Source organism: Carassius gibelio, chromosome B25, assembly GCF_023724105.1.
Source record: "Carassius gibelio isolate Cgi1373 ecotype wild population from Czech Republic chromosome B25, carGib1.2-hapl.c, whole genome shotgun sequence".
NCBI lineage: Eukaryota > Metazoa > Chordata > Actinopteri > Cypriniformes > Cyprinidae > Carassius > Carassius gibelio.
The window spans coordinates 6,411,633-6,425,706 of record NC_068420.1 but is presented as its reverse complement, the minus strand read 5'-3'; the positions used below and the strand labels follow the sequence as shown (position 1 = coordinate 6,425,706).

Below are 14,074 nucleotides of genomic sequence, written 5' to 3'. Positions count from 1 at the left end.
ATCAGAACAGCAACCACATGGAAAACACCTCGTGTTAAAAGCCACTTTCAAAGCCCACAGCAGCAATATACTAAAAACCTCCAAAAACTGCGTAACAACATAGTAAAACTCAGTCAATATGTCTTCGCAACCATATAGCAACCAGCTAAAAACAACTTAAAATACCTCAGGACACCTCAGCAATCATATATATTAGCAGCATCTAAAAAACACCTTTAGCAACATGCCAAAACCCACTCACGATACATTAGCAAATGCACAGCAACACGTTTAAACAACTCAGAACAACTTAGCAATCATACAGAGTAGCAGCATCTGAAAAAAACGGTTCTGAACACCTTAGCGACATGCTAAAACCCACTTAAATGAGTATTAGCATGTTAGCAAATGCATAGCATTAAAAAAGTAAAAAATATATATACCCTACAATTATATCATAGTTACTGCATAGTAACAAGCTAAAACCTGATCATTAAAAACAACACAGCAGTCATATTCCCTAGCAACATGATTAAAAACAACACCTTAGCAACTACATAGGAACATGTTAAAAACAAACAACTCAGCAGCAGCATTCAAAGAGATAGATAGATAGACAGACAGAGAGACAGGCAGGCAGACAGGCAGAGAGACAGACAGACAGACAGACAGACAGACAGAGAGACAGACAGACAGACAGAGAGACAGACAGACAGAGAGACAGACAGAGAGACAGACAGAGAGACAGACAGACATACAGACAGACAGACAGAGAGACAGACAGACAGAGAGACAGACAGAGAGACAGAAAGAGAGACAGGCAGACAGAGAGACAGAGAGACAGATAGACAGATAGATAGATAGATAGATAGATAGATAGATAGATAGATAGATAGATAGATAGATAGATAGATAGATAGATAGATAGATTTGGAAAAGCTTAGCACCTGCATGGCACACTTAGAACACATTAGCGAATGCTAAAAACAGCTCAGAACACCTCATAAATCATAATAGTGACCTGCTAAAAAAAAAAAAAAACACATTGAAACAAAAATCAGTTTGAACTGCATAGCAACATACTAAACCAACTAGGAACACTTTTCAACTCCGAACACCTTGCAACCACATCACAATAACCCACTCTAAATGCTAAAAGCTAATTTTTTTATAAAAGTTAGCTAAAAAAACATTTACTTTGATAAATCTAATGTGCTGCAAGAAGCCATTGAAGAACCCTTGTTTTACATTTACATTTATTCATTTAGCTGATGCTTTTATCCAAAGCGACTTACAATTGCTATATATATGTAAGAGGTCGCACGCCTCTGGAGCAACTAGGGGTTAAGTGTCTTGCTCAGGGATCCACTGAGCCAACACCACCCCATGTTATACTTCTAAGACTATAACATGATGTAGTGAATATGATGTGTATATGTAGTGAATATGATGTGCTTGTGTCTGGTCTCAGGCTCAGAGTCTGGTGGGTTCAGCTTCACCGTGACTGATGGAGAACACACTTCACCTCTCCACCGCTTCGCTGTCAAGGCAAGACAGCTCACCATCTCCATGGAAACAAAGGGAGAACTCATGGTCTTCCCAGGTGGGCTCCACACATCCAGAACTCAAATACAAATCCCTGTCTTTCTCTTGGCCAAATAAAATATCTTTATTGGCCTAGAGAGAAATTGTTCATAAATCTTCAAATGGGGGGCATTTTTCATTTTCCTCATCATGAACGGTCCAAAATCTTTTCTGGAGCAACCTTGTAGATCAATTATGTCAATTATAGCTGTATGACAGCCCCTAAAACATGTTTCCATGAAGAAATCAATAAAGTGATATGATTTGTTTGGAAATGCTTGTCAGGCACCAGGCAGGTGATCAGGGGAGTATTGCGGGCCACAACAAGTGAAGGCGGTGATGAAATCACATACTCACTAGTGAAACCTCCTCGCTTGGGACGAATAATCAAACCTAACCAGCGTGGACAGTTTGAGGAGATCACTAGATTCACACAGACTGAGGTAAATAATATTGTATTGTATATTTGTGAAAATGTACTTGCAGAGGAAACCATTAACACTTACAGGTACTTTTTAGAAAGGTTTATATTTTAGCAGCGCTAGTAGTATTGGTATTAGTATTATTTTACAGAATGATTGTTTTATTTTGACATTGTATAAAAACCATTAAAATGCGCCTTCAGTAAAGCCTCTTCCGTTGTAATGCCATCTCTGGCCACAAGAGGGCAACATATGTGCATATAATTTAATTAATAAATAATAATTTATGCATTTAGCAGACACTATTATCCAAAGCCACTTACATTGCATTCAGGCTAACAGTTTTTACTTAACGTGTTCCCTGGGAATCGAACTCACAAACTTGCTCTATCACTTGAGCCACAGAAATTATTAGTTGACAGTTGAGGGCAGCACGATTCTCTCATTACATTCAGGCTTTTGCCTGATAAATCTAAACTCATAAAATATGGGTGTATTTCAAATTTAGAATTCAAACTATATTCCTTTTTTGCTGTTTTTACTCTCTGGGGTTTTTGATTCCTCTTGTGTGTTCAGTTGGATGCAGGTGCCATATATTATGAGCATCAGATGCCAGCCGAGCCCTTCTGGGTCCTGAAGGATTCTGTTGAGCTGGCCCTCAGATCGCCTCCAGCAACAGAGCTGCATCACAGCCTGCCAGTCACTGTGTCATACTACGCAGCCAATAAAAATGTGTCATCTCAGCTCTGGAAGAACAAAGGTAGCTACCAATTAAATAAAAACATCTGGAGTAGGGGTTTGATGCAGGTGCTCTCTGTCAATTGAATGTCGAAGTAAACAGAATACTCATAATAGGCAAACGAGGTGGGAACTGAACACAATGCAGTCCACATTCAAACTTGCATTTTCTGCATGAGCATTGTTACTCAATATGGTTGTAGTTTGAATGCCAAGGTTTCTCAAAACTGGCCCTGCACTGCAGAGTTTAGCTCAAAACCTAATCAAAGACCACCAAGCAATCTAATCAACGTCTTCAGAGTTATTAGAAATTACAGGTAGGTCTGTTTGATCAGGGTTTGACTAAACTCTACAGAGTAGCCCTCCAGGTCCCTGTTGTATGCTAATCTCTAGGACACAGGTCTAAATGTAATTTAATTCTTTTCCTTTGGTGTTTTGTTAATGTTTTGCAGGTGCGTCTTTGGTGCAGGGTCAGTCTAAAGTGATTGACAGCTCTGTTCTGGATGCTTCTAACCTGCTGGCCAGTTTGCCGGAGCAGAAGCGGACAGGGCAGGACATCGTTTATGAAGTGCATCGGTTCCCCAATCATGGACGACTCACTCTCGGAGGGTCTGACCTGCCTCGTGATGCTCCCCGTTTCCTGCAGGATGACGTGGCACGTGGTGATCTAGAGTACAATCACGATGACTCCGGAGCATCTTCTGATAGCTTCTCTTTCCGGGTCCATCTGAACCCCAGTGGCCGCACTCCGCAAGTCCAGCCCGGTGCCGTGGTTCTGGAGGAGATCTTCCTGATCTCCATAAGACGGCGAGACTCAAACCCGCCAGAACTTGTAAGTTTGGACTTGCTCCTGGAAGCACTGCAGGGCTCCACGACCATAATCTCCAAAGACTACCTCAAAACGGTTGACCAGGACAGCACACCAGACGAGGTCCGATTTATCATCTCCAAGAGTCCAGCTAATGGATATGTCATCTACAGAGACTCTGGAGATCGGATCAACCGGTTCAGCCAGGAAGACATCAACACCGGGCGGGTTGCTTTTGTTAGCGACGGAAGTCTGTCCGATGGTTTCATGGAATTTATAGTTTCTGACGGGAAACACCAAACAGACCCATACACGCTGCATATCGGAATCCTAGCCAAGTCTCTGATACTGAAAAAAGCTCCAGAGATCCACGTAAGGCAGGGAGATGACGAGACGCTAATCACAGAGGACATGCTTAGCACCTCAACTGGGGGTCCTGTCGAGGAAGATGTACTCTACAAGATCACCAATGTCCCAAAATACGCAGCCGTTATGGTGGACAGACAGCCCACATCGGCTTTCACGCAAAAGCAGATCAAACAAGGAAGAGTGAGTGTCCGTTTCATTAAGTCCACCTCACCGAGAGATAGCGTGGCCTTTATAGCCCGAAGCAGGGCGGCAAATGTGTCCTCCGTCCTCAACATTACTGTGAAACCACTGGCAAAGGTGGCCCAGAATCCCCTGCTCCCCAGAGGTGCTACTGTACTCGTAGACAGAAAGTTGCTGGACGCTACACCTCTGGCCAACAAGACCAGAACATCTCCAACCTTCAGCATTATCCAGCAACCTCAAGGAGCTCGGTTCGTCAGGAGGGATGAGCAAGAAAATTTCCAACTTGTGAGTTCCTTCACCCAACGAGACCTGGATGAAGATCGGATAGCTCTGGAGATCTTAAACACAACTGGGGGTCAAAACACTGGAGGTCAGAGTCAAGATGAAGCCCGCTTTCTCCTAAAAGCACACGGCGTTCCTCCTGCAGAGTGCATCTTGCCCTTCCATGTGGTCCCTTATGACCCTTCTAGAGTTTATGGCGCTACACTCCTCAAAGTGCCACTGTTGCCAGCCGAGCCCAGGTGGGGAGGAGATGGTGATGTGGCTTCTGGCAGCACTACATCGACTCCTGTGGTGTCTAGACGAAATACACTGTGGGCTATCCTTATTCCCATTCTCGTCATCCTCCTACTCGTGCTCCTGGCCGCAATACTGGCCTACTACTTGGTCCGTCGCAACAAAACCGGGAAGCACAATGTCCAAACAGTAGCAGCAAAGCCGAAGAATGGAGAAGTGAGTCAGGAGACTTTTAGGAAAACCGATCCTGCGAACAACATCCCCATGTCAAACATGGACTCCAAAGGGGCGGATCCTGAGTTAATACAGCACTGTCGGACAACAAACCCAGCACTGAAAAAGAACCAGTACTGGGTTTGAGATGGGGAGGCGACCGGACACTTGTGTTTTCAAGGCCTTGAATCATTCCAGTCAGTGTTATACAGTTTTCTTACCATTATTGATGTTTCTGAATTGAATTCCAGCACATATCTGAGTTTTGGGTTTCTTAGATGCCACAGCCAGATCTGTGTGTGTGCTGATGTTTTAATACTCACATCATCATTTCTCAACTGAGGTGGAATTAACCAACTTTTAAGGTACTTTTGGACAAGAACATAACATGTTATGTTTGAACAATCCTTCTTATGTATGTTTAGGCAGTATCTTGTTAAGATCTTATTTTTAGTGTTATTTACATTTATGTTTGTGTTGCTTTTAAACACCAATCAATATATGTGCCATTTTCCCAACAGCCTGTTTTCTTTTGTGATGCATTGTGTGATTTAAAATTGTGCTGCCAATTTGGCATCTTTATGATGGCTTGTTTAAAGGAATATGCTGAGTTCAATACAAGTTAGGCTCTGTCAACAGCATCTGTTACATTATATTGATTACTACCTGAGAAAATATCAAAATAGCTTGCACTTACAGTGGAAGTCATTGCTCCTTTAAAATACATACAGAAATATAGCCACACGACTTCCATTTTCTAAATTACCTACTGTCTTTGAATGACTTACTAGCCTTGTCTGTGAAAAGTTATCCAACTTCAACCAATTACGGCCACATAAAGTCAGTTAACTCTACTCCTAAATCCATCCACCTAGAAAAGTAGTCCCATTGCAAAAGGTTTTATTTATTTTAGACCAGCTTTTCCAAACCTAATCCTTGAGGCACACCAACAGTACACATTTTTTTATGTCCAGGATCTATTTCAAGTTGTGGAGTTTCTACTAATGATATCATGAGTTGATCCTAAATTAATTTGGTGTGTTTGACTAGATAAGAGTTTGAAAATTAGGTTTGGTAGTTAATAAAAATGCTTTAACAAACATTCAACCAACAACTTTGCAATAAATTACCCTATAGATTCACCGTAAGTGCTTGTTAATAACGTATTTTCTTGTGGTAATTGACAGCATAACAGTCATAGAATTATTACGCTGAAAGTATGCTTTGATTTTTCAGTTTTTAATGTGGATGATGTAAATTTCAACCATAGATGGGCTGTTTTAAAGAATGGTTAAAAGAATGTGGAAAATGCAGGAAAAAGATGTTGAAAGATGTTGAAGGTGGAAAAAACAAAGTGGATTTGTGAGGAAACAGAAGGTACCTGTGTTTGTACAACTTGTTTGAAAAAGTATAACCATATATTTTGGCAAATTGTCGATTTGTACAGAACTAGGATAAGTATTACAAAGCAACAGTATTATGGTCAATGGAGTATAAATAGAAAAGTCTAGTACAATTGAATGTGTGTGAGATGTAACAGAAGTTGGAAACATTATACATACTCTGCTTCAGTTTGGTCAGATTATGGTGCTAGTGTCGCTTTAAAAATCGTATTATGCCTGCTCCAAAAGAGTAATCTCACAGCCATGCCACGTGTAGCTACTTCTCAGTCTTGACACATAAACAATGCTGAGATTTAATCGTTTGAGACTGTAAATGAGACTTCATGTTTACTAATCATCATATCACTCGTGTGAAAGTAGAACGAACAGCCTTACTGAATGCTTTTAGGTATTTTTCTATAAATCTATCTTTTCTACTCTGTTTGTCGTATTTGTTTCGTCCGTAAAAGCTTTCATCCACTGCACTGATTACAGGCACTGAAGAACTCTAATGTTTTCTCCTTCAGAACTGCAGCCACGGACAGGAAGTGAGTCAGCAGTGGCTGTAATCACGCTGTGTCCTGATTGGCTGCGGGGAAGCTATGAGGTCATTATTCCTCAGACTGCAGCGTCTATTTTCCAGAGCTGCTTCTGAGCTCAGTTCACAACTTTTGTTTTAGGTTTAAAAAGACAGAAAGATATGCAAGTTGTCGCATGGCTGGTTGAAAGTATGTCAGAGCACATGCATTAAAAAAAAAACTACTTTTTTTTTAGTTTACTACAAAACTCTGCTGTCTGAGAAATATAGTTCTGCAGTGTTTGAAATAAAGAAACTGAAATTCAGCTATAGTCCACCAAAAATAAAAGATTCTGTCATAAGTTTACTCAACCTTACATTATGTCATTAAAAACCTCTATGACTTTCTTCCATAGATTGTGTCACTGAAATTTAAATAATATATTTTATGATACTTTTTGGGTTTGCTAGTCACTGTTGTATGGAAACAGTAACCTGGACATTTTTCTAAATGCCTTTTTTTCATGTGGGTTCCACAGATGATAGAAAGTCATACAGGATTTGGATCATTCTAACATTCTTAAAAAATTGTTTATAGAAAGATTTCCATTTGTCACTGGTTCTCTCTGAAGTGCAGTTAATCATTTGGACTGTCACCGGCTGAAATGTATAATAAGATGTTTTAATGGTTGTTTGGCTTTTCTTATCTTAAAAGAGTGACGTTCCTTATAATCACATCATTCCCGAATTGAATTATATAGAGACATGATCAGTTCCCAAGGTACTGCATATGGAATTGATATCACTGTTGATCTGATTTTCCCTTGTCTTTATTAAGCTAGTATTAACTGCATATCCTTGGGTTAGGATATCCTATCTGAGACCTCTCAGGACGCTTGGATCGGTTTGTTTCTGCAGAGCAGAATTGAGATCACATGAAAACTCAGGACATCAATGGTATTTGTTCTCTGGGTATTTATGGGAATATGCTGACCTTAAATCCAAAACCATGTGCAACCCTCTTTGTGTTCTTGAATTCTGTTTGCTTGTAAATATATTCTGTCAGATTATAAAACCTGTCATACGAATCAAAATGCACTTTCCTCCAGCTCTTCAATGATTTCACTTGTGGATGAGAGTTTTCATTTCCAGTATTTATTTTTTTAGCATCTATATTCGGTTTTGCTCTTTTAAAAAGTTTGTGAACATGTAATTCATTATGTCCCTATAGAAAAAAGTAATATGTCATGGTCCCAACAACAAAATAAAAAAACAAAAAGATTGCTTTTGTTTCTTGAATTACTTTGTTTTAGTGTTACATAACATGTTAAAATGATGTAATATTTTATATAAAATAAAGATACACTGAATAATTTATCTTATTATCTTATTAATAATTTGGCCAGCAGATGGCGCAAGGGAGTCCATCAGTATTTCATGATCTCTCATTTGCGCTCATTCTTTCCTACCAGTGGCCTTTTCGCTTTCTTCGGACCTTCTTGGCTCTTTCTTCGGAATAAGACTCACTGTCAAACGCTCCACAGGCCTGTTACTACAGCTGACATGACTGTTTTCAGCACATTACTTTGGCACCTGCTCGAGATCCTTTTAGTTTGCTCATTCGCTAACTAAAAGACTTTTGTTTTGAAGCGTCTCACCATACGAAACAGTCAAAACAGCTCAGCTCAACCAGCCAATCAGGTCGCGCTCCAAACACAGTCAACACGCCCATCTGAAAAAAATGAAAAATAAATATTAAATAAATTTGTTATTATGCCTATATATATATATATATATATATATATATATATATATATATATATATATATATATATATAAATGCAGGTGAATTGAATGGTTCTGGTTTCTGACTCTACATCATTGAAACTTTTGTAAACAAGCAGGTTTTTAGCAGCACCTGTTCTTAATTACACAGTTTAAATTTTGGAAGGATTAAAGGTTGTTGCAATGCATAATGAGTGGCATATTTGAGAAAGATAATCAACATAATTTAAATATACACTGTAAAGGCAAAAGTTTTTGCACATCCGCTTTTAATTAAGGGGTTTGGCTATTTCAGATACACTGTTTACTAGCAGGTTATACATTTATGTGAATGGTCACGCAATCACCAAAGACAAAAGAATAGGGCTCTGCTTTGTATAAGAGGCAAATTAATAAATGTGAAACTAATATGAAGTGTATGTTTATTATTATTATTATTATTATTACTTAAAATATTGTAGGCATTAAAAATGGATCTGAAATCTGACCTTATTTTCAAAAAATAAATAAATAAATATGGCAATAGATGCAGGTGCTTTGTTTGCTGCCTTTCACATTTAAAAATGCAGAAACTGGACAGATTTGCATAGAAATGCAGAAGGGCTTTGTGTTTTGACAAGTCTTTCAGTCTTGGAGAAAGAAAGGCAGATGTTAGGGTCCAAAAAAAGAGAGAGGGGTCACCAGAGTTCATGCTTTCTCTCTCGTGGTTTCTCAGAAGTCAGATGTGTCAATGCTATAGGGTGTGTTTGCAGAATAATCACTGCACTTAACATAAATAAAATACAGAATCATTAGTGCAGTGTGGTTGCCTAGCTATAGTCTAATACATAGGGTTAAAATCAGTATCTGTACACATGCAAGCAGCAATAAACTAAGCAAATTTGCAGTTGATGTATTTCCTCGACCCAAAACATGTGTAGATCATATGAAAGGGCCCCTTCTGCTTCTGATCGTCCCGTCTGGGTGAAATGTGCCTCACAGTTCTGTTTTCTACATCCTACAACTGTGTTAACATTTCCAACCCCTAAATTAGCCTTTCCTGCTTCCAGTCTGTTATTACAACACCCATGTTTCCATCTGAGGTCACCTCAGAATCCGTGAAATCATCCGGCAATCTTGCTTTTAATTGGCTGAAACACAATTGTAATGGTCAGATGTGTTTACCATGGACTGATACACTAATTGGTTTAAAAAGGAGTTAAAGTTAAATGTTCTCTTGGCGAAAGCAGCCAGCAGGAAATATTACGCGCAGTGCCCTAGTTAGAGTCCACATGTCTGGGTATGTGATTTGAGACTTGTCGTCACTGTCTCTGGGACTTTAGTTTCCATAGTGCTGCTCTCAGGGATGCTACAGAGAAGATATGCAGTCTGGGTAGACCGTTAGGTTGAGGAATGAGCTCTGGAAAGGTACTTAAACGGTCTCAACATATAATGTAACATGAAGAACTTTTTTTTTTTTTTTACCTCAAAATCCCTCTACAGTGAAACATGGGTCTTCATAAGAAGAGTATTGTTGCACAATCCACCACTGAAGGAGCTTTATTTTTAAGGGCTCTCTAAACAAGGCATGTCTGTTGCAGATAATGTTTTTTCTCTGTAATGTAAAGTTTATTTGCAGGTCAGATGTGTTTGTGTCTCACCCTGTCTTTTCTGGAACCTTGTGAACCACAGACAGAGAAGAAGAATTTGTACAAAAAAAAAAAAAACAATAACAATGACCTGAAGACAGCGAGTCGCCACACATTCTGTCACAACAGGATCAGGCTATTCACTGTATCTCAGTCTGTTTTCCCTATAATACGCCCAGTATTTTATCAGCAAATAACAGAGGCTCACTGGCAGCAATGTTATTGACTCAAACTGGAGGCAGGGTTTAAATAGAGCAATGGCCGCTCTGTTTCTGTGTTCTAGATCTAGAGCATGAACTATTAAACTGTCCAACAATTTAATGTTCCTACTATTTGATAACCTGAATAAAATGTTATATGTTCGTTTCTACATCGTTCTTGAAATGTAAACATTTAAACACTAGCTAGCTGTAGCCTATTAAACATTTGTTTTCATGACAGATTTATTCAAAAATACTTTAAATAAAGAAAAGGCCACTAACAGTTTAAGTAAGATTGAATATGTAACAACCAAAGTAATATATGTGCAGATATATTTGCAAAAAACTCTTATTTTTCTAGCTGACTATAACTGAATGGCTTCCTGAGGTAAATGTGATACTGTTGACAAACTGTTTTACCTATGTCTTTCCGAAGTTAAAACACTGATTAAACAATTTCATGACACACGATACATGTACTGTTTCTTTCAGCTCACCTTTTGATGGTCATTCATGTTTATTTTCCCTTTAACTAGCAGTATTGAGGAAGAGATGGGTTGCTGTGCTCTCCGCGCTGCCGCTTTAATTGAGGCGGACAATCGGTCACGCGTCATTAAATCGCGCCAAAACAACGTTTATTGTTTGAATTTCTGTATAGATTCGACAGAATTTGAACGCTGTGACTTTGTTTCATTTCAAAAGAAAGCATTAAGCTTATAGTGATTATTGGATTGCAGACATCGTACAAATTACACTTGTTCAAGAACCAACAGAAAACAGCATAGACTAAAATATCTTGGTTCATCGGAATGAAACCTGATTAAAAAAGATAAATTGATATTGACAACCGCACAGCTGTATGGAACCAAAAGAGTCTCAATAAAGATAAATGCACACACTACATTCACATACGCACACATAGGATTCATACATGCACACACAGAATTCATAAATACACACAGAGGATACACAAATGTGCACAAAATTCACAAATGCACACACAAAATTTAAAAAGCACAGAAGATTCACAAATGCATACAAAATTCAGAAATACACAGAATTTAGAAATGCAAACAACATTTACAAATGCACTCAAGATTCACAAATGCACACGACAAGATTCAGAAATGTATTTCTGATGCACACACACATATATCTTGATTTACAAACTGCTTGCGGTCTGTGAACTTCACTGCAGTTCTGTGTGAATTTTGAGACTCCCCTGACTTGGCTCGACACACAAATGCTTTTTAAACAGGGAATTATCAGCAACCAATCAGATATCTCCCTTGTTTTAGCCAATCACAAGCATGCACCCCACGTGGGGGATTGTTTACTTATAAGCCAATCAGCGAATGACTCACTTTCCTCAGCGAAGAACTCACTTTCCTCACGCAGCGAACAACTCACTTTCCTCAGCGAACGACTCTCTTTCCTCACACAGCGAACAACTCACTTTCCTTAGCGAACGACTCACTTTTCTTAGCGAACAACTCACTTTCCTCACACAGCGAACGACTCACTTTCCTTAGCGAATGACTCACTTTCCTCACGCAGCGAACGATTCACTTTCCTTAGCGAACGACTCACTTACCTCACGCAGCCGGCGACTCACTTTGCGCAGCCGGAGACTCACTTTCCGCAGCCGGAGAGTCACATTCCTCTCGCAGCGAACGACTCACTTTCCTCATCGAACGATTCACTTTCCTCGCGAGTCACGCAGCGAACGACTCACTTTCCTCAGCGAACGATTCACTTTCCTCACGATTCACTTTCCTCAAGCAGCGAAGTTGAGTGAACGATTCACTTTCCTCACACAGCGAACGACTCACTTTCCTCATCGAACGATTCACTTTCCTCACGCAGCGAACGACTCACTTTCCTCAGCGAACAACTCACTTTCCTCACGCAGCGAACGATTCTCTTTCCTCACGCAGCGAACGACTGACTTTCCTCAGCGAACGACTCACTTACCTCACGCAGCCACTTTGCGCAGCCAGACACCCACTTTGCGCAGCAGGAGAGTCACTTTCCACAGCCGGAGCGTCACTTTCCTCTCGCAGCACCCACTTTGCGCAGCAGGAGAGTCACTTTCCACAGCCGGAGCGTCACTTTCCTCTCGCAGCACCCACTTTGCGCAGCAAGAGACTCACTTTCCACAGCAGGAGACTCACTTTCCACAGCCGGAGAGTCACTTTCCTCTCGCAGCGAACGACTCACTTTCCTCTTCGAACGATTCACTTTCCTCATGATTCACACAGCGAACGATTCACTTTCCCCACGCAGCGAAGTTGATCGAACGATTCACTTTCCTCACGCAGCGATCAACTCACTTTCCTCAGCGAACGACTCACTTTCCTCACGCAGCCGGCGACTCACTTTCCTCTTGCAGCCGGAGACTCACTTTCCTCACGCAGCCAGCGACTCACTTTGCGCAGCCGGAGAGTCACTTTCCTCTCGCAGCTGACCACTGATTCTCTCTTCATGTAGGGACTGAATATTATAATTAAAGTATGTTAAAATGAAATAATTGCTTATTGCAAATTTATGAATCCATGGTTAACTTTTTTTCTGCAGTCACTGGGCTATATGTATTGAGACATTTTTTTATTAATATTTTGTAAAAAAATAATAAAAAATAAACCTGAATTGTAATCTAAACATCTGTATTTTCATACAATTTCATAAATAAGTAGGCTATAATATGCCCCACCACAGGCATATCGTGCTGTGTCAACACGTTCACATGGGGTGCATGCTTGTGATTGGCTAAAACAAGGGAGATATCTGATTGGTTGCTGATCATTCCCTGTTTAAAAAAAATGCAGTGAAAATCACAGACCGCAAGCAGTTTGTAAATCAAGATATATGTCTGTGTGCATCAGAAATACATCCTGTGCATTTGTGAATCTTGAGTGCATTTGTAAATGTTGTTTGCATTTCTGAATTGTGTGTGCATTTCTGAATTTTGTATGCATTTGTGAACAGAGATGTATAGTAACGAAGTAGAACTACTTCACTACTGTACTTAAGTACTAAAAGGCGGTATCTGTACTTTACTATAGTATTATTTTTTTCCCCTACTTCCACTTTTACTTCAGTGCATATTTTCGATGAGTTTAATACTTTTACTCCGTTATTTTTGTTATGTGCTGCATCGTTACTCGTTACCCACATTACCACTGCCAGAACTGTAGATGGCAGGTTTGATGAAGCTGGCACATCATTGAGCGAATCAACCGATTAAGAAGACTGCGCGTGCTGACTGAACTGCTGTGAAGAGAGAGATGAACACCGAGCCGAGCCAGATAATGACTCGTTCACGAGTCAAGAACCGGTTGCATCGGTTTCTGGATCACCAGTAGTTCTTTCTGACAGTTCGATTCAATAAACCGGTTGAAGAAAACAGTTCACCGGTTCTTTTGCGCTCGACGTAATGACGTCATTGGCGATGATTGCAAGCCTTCGGTTTGCCCGGGCTCATAACATTACGGAACGGATATCACAAACTGCTTTGTTTTGAACTGTCTAACAACAGACACGAAAGAGAAGACAATGCTGAATAAAGTCGTAGTTTTTGCTATTTTTTATATTTAACTGACCCTCTGATGTCACATGGACTACTTTGAAGATGTTTTTCTTACCTTTCTGGACATGGACATTATACCATACACACAGCTTCAATGGAGGGACTGAGAGCTCTCAGACTAAATCTAAAATATCTTAAACTGTGTTCCAAAGATAAACGGA

At 39.9% G+C, this 14,074-nt stretch overlaps 1 protein-coding gene and 1 long non-coding RNA gene across 2 annotated transcripts in view; one reads left to right on the top strand and one right to left on the bottom strand.

The window, feature by feature from the left end:
* LOC128014735 (chondroitin sulfate proteoglycan 4-like) overlaps positions 1-7,992 on the top strand; it is a 51,488-nt gene extending 43,496 nt beyond the window's left edge. The window contains exons 7-10 of the mRNA XM_052598457.1: positions 1,451-1,582; positions 1,849-2,006; positions 2,562-2,745; positions 3,176-7,992. Of these exons, the coding sequence (XP_052454417.1) occupies positions 1,451-1,582; positions 1,849-2,006; positions 2,562-2,745; positions 3,176-4,959 (2,258 nt within the window). The 3' untranslated portion in view covers positions 4,960-7,992. The remainder of the gene's footprint in view (positions 1-1,450; positions 1,583-1,848; positions 2,007-2,561; positions 2,746-3,175) is intronic.
* Positions 7,993-10,921, bottom strand: LOC128014736 (uncharacterized). Its single transcript, XR_008183638.1, has 2 exons — positions 10,822-10,921; positions 7,993-8,443 (listed from the first exon to the last, which is right to left on the bottom strand). It is a non-coding gene; the product is annotated as an uncharacterized LOC128014736 (long non-coding RNA).
* Between the last annotated feature and the right edge of the window lie 3,153 nt (positions 10,922-14,074).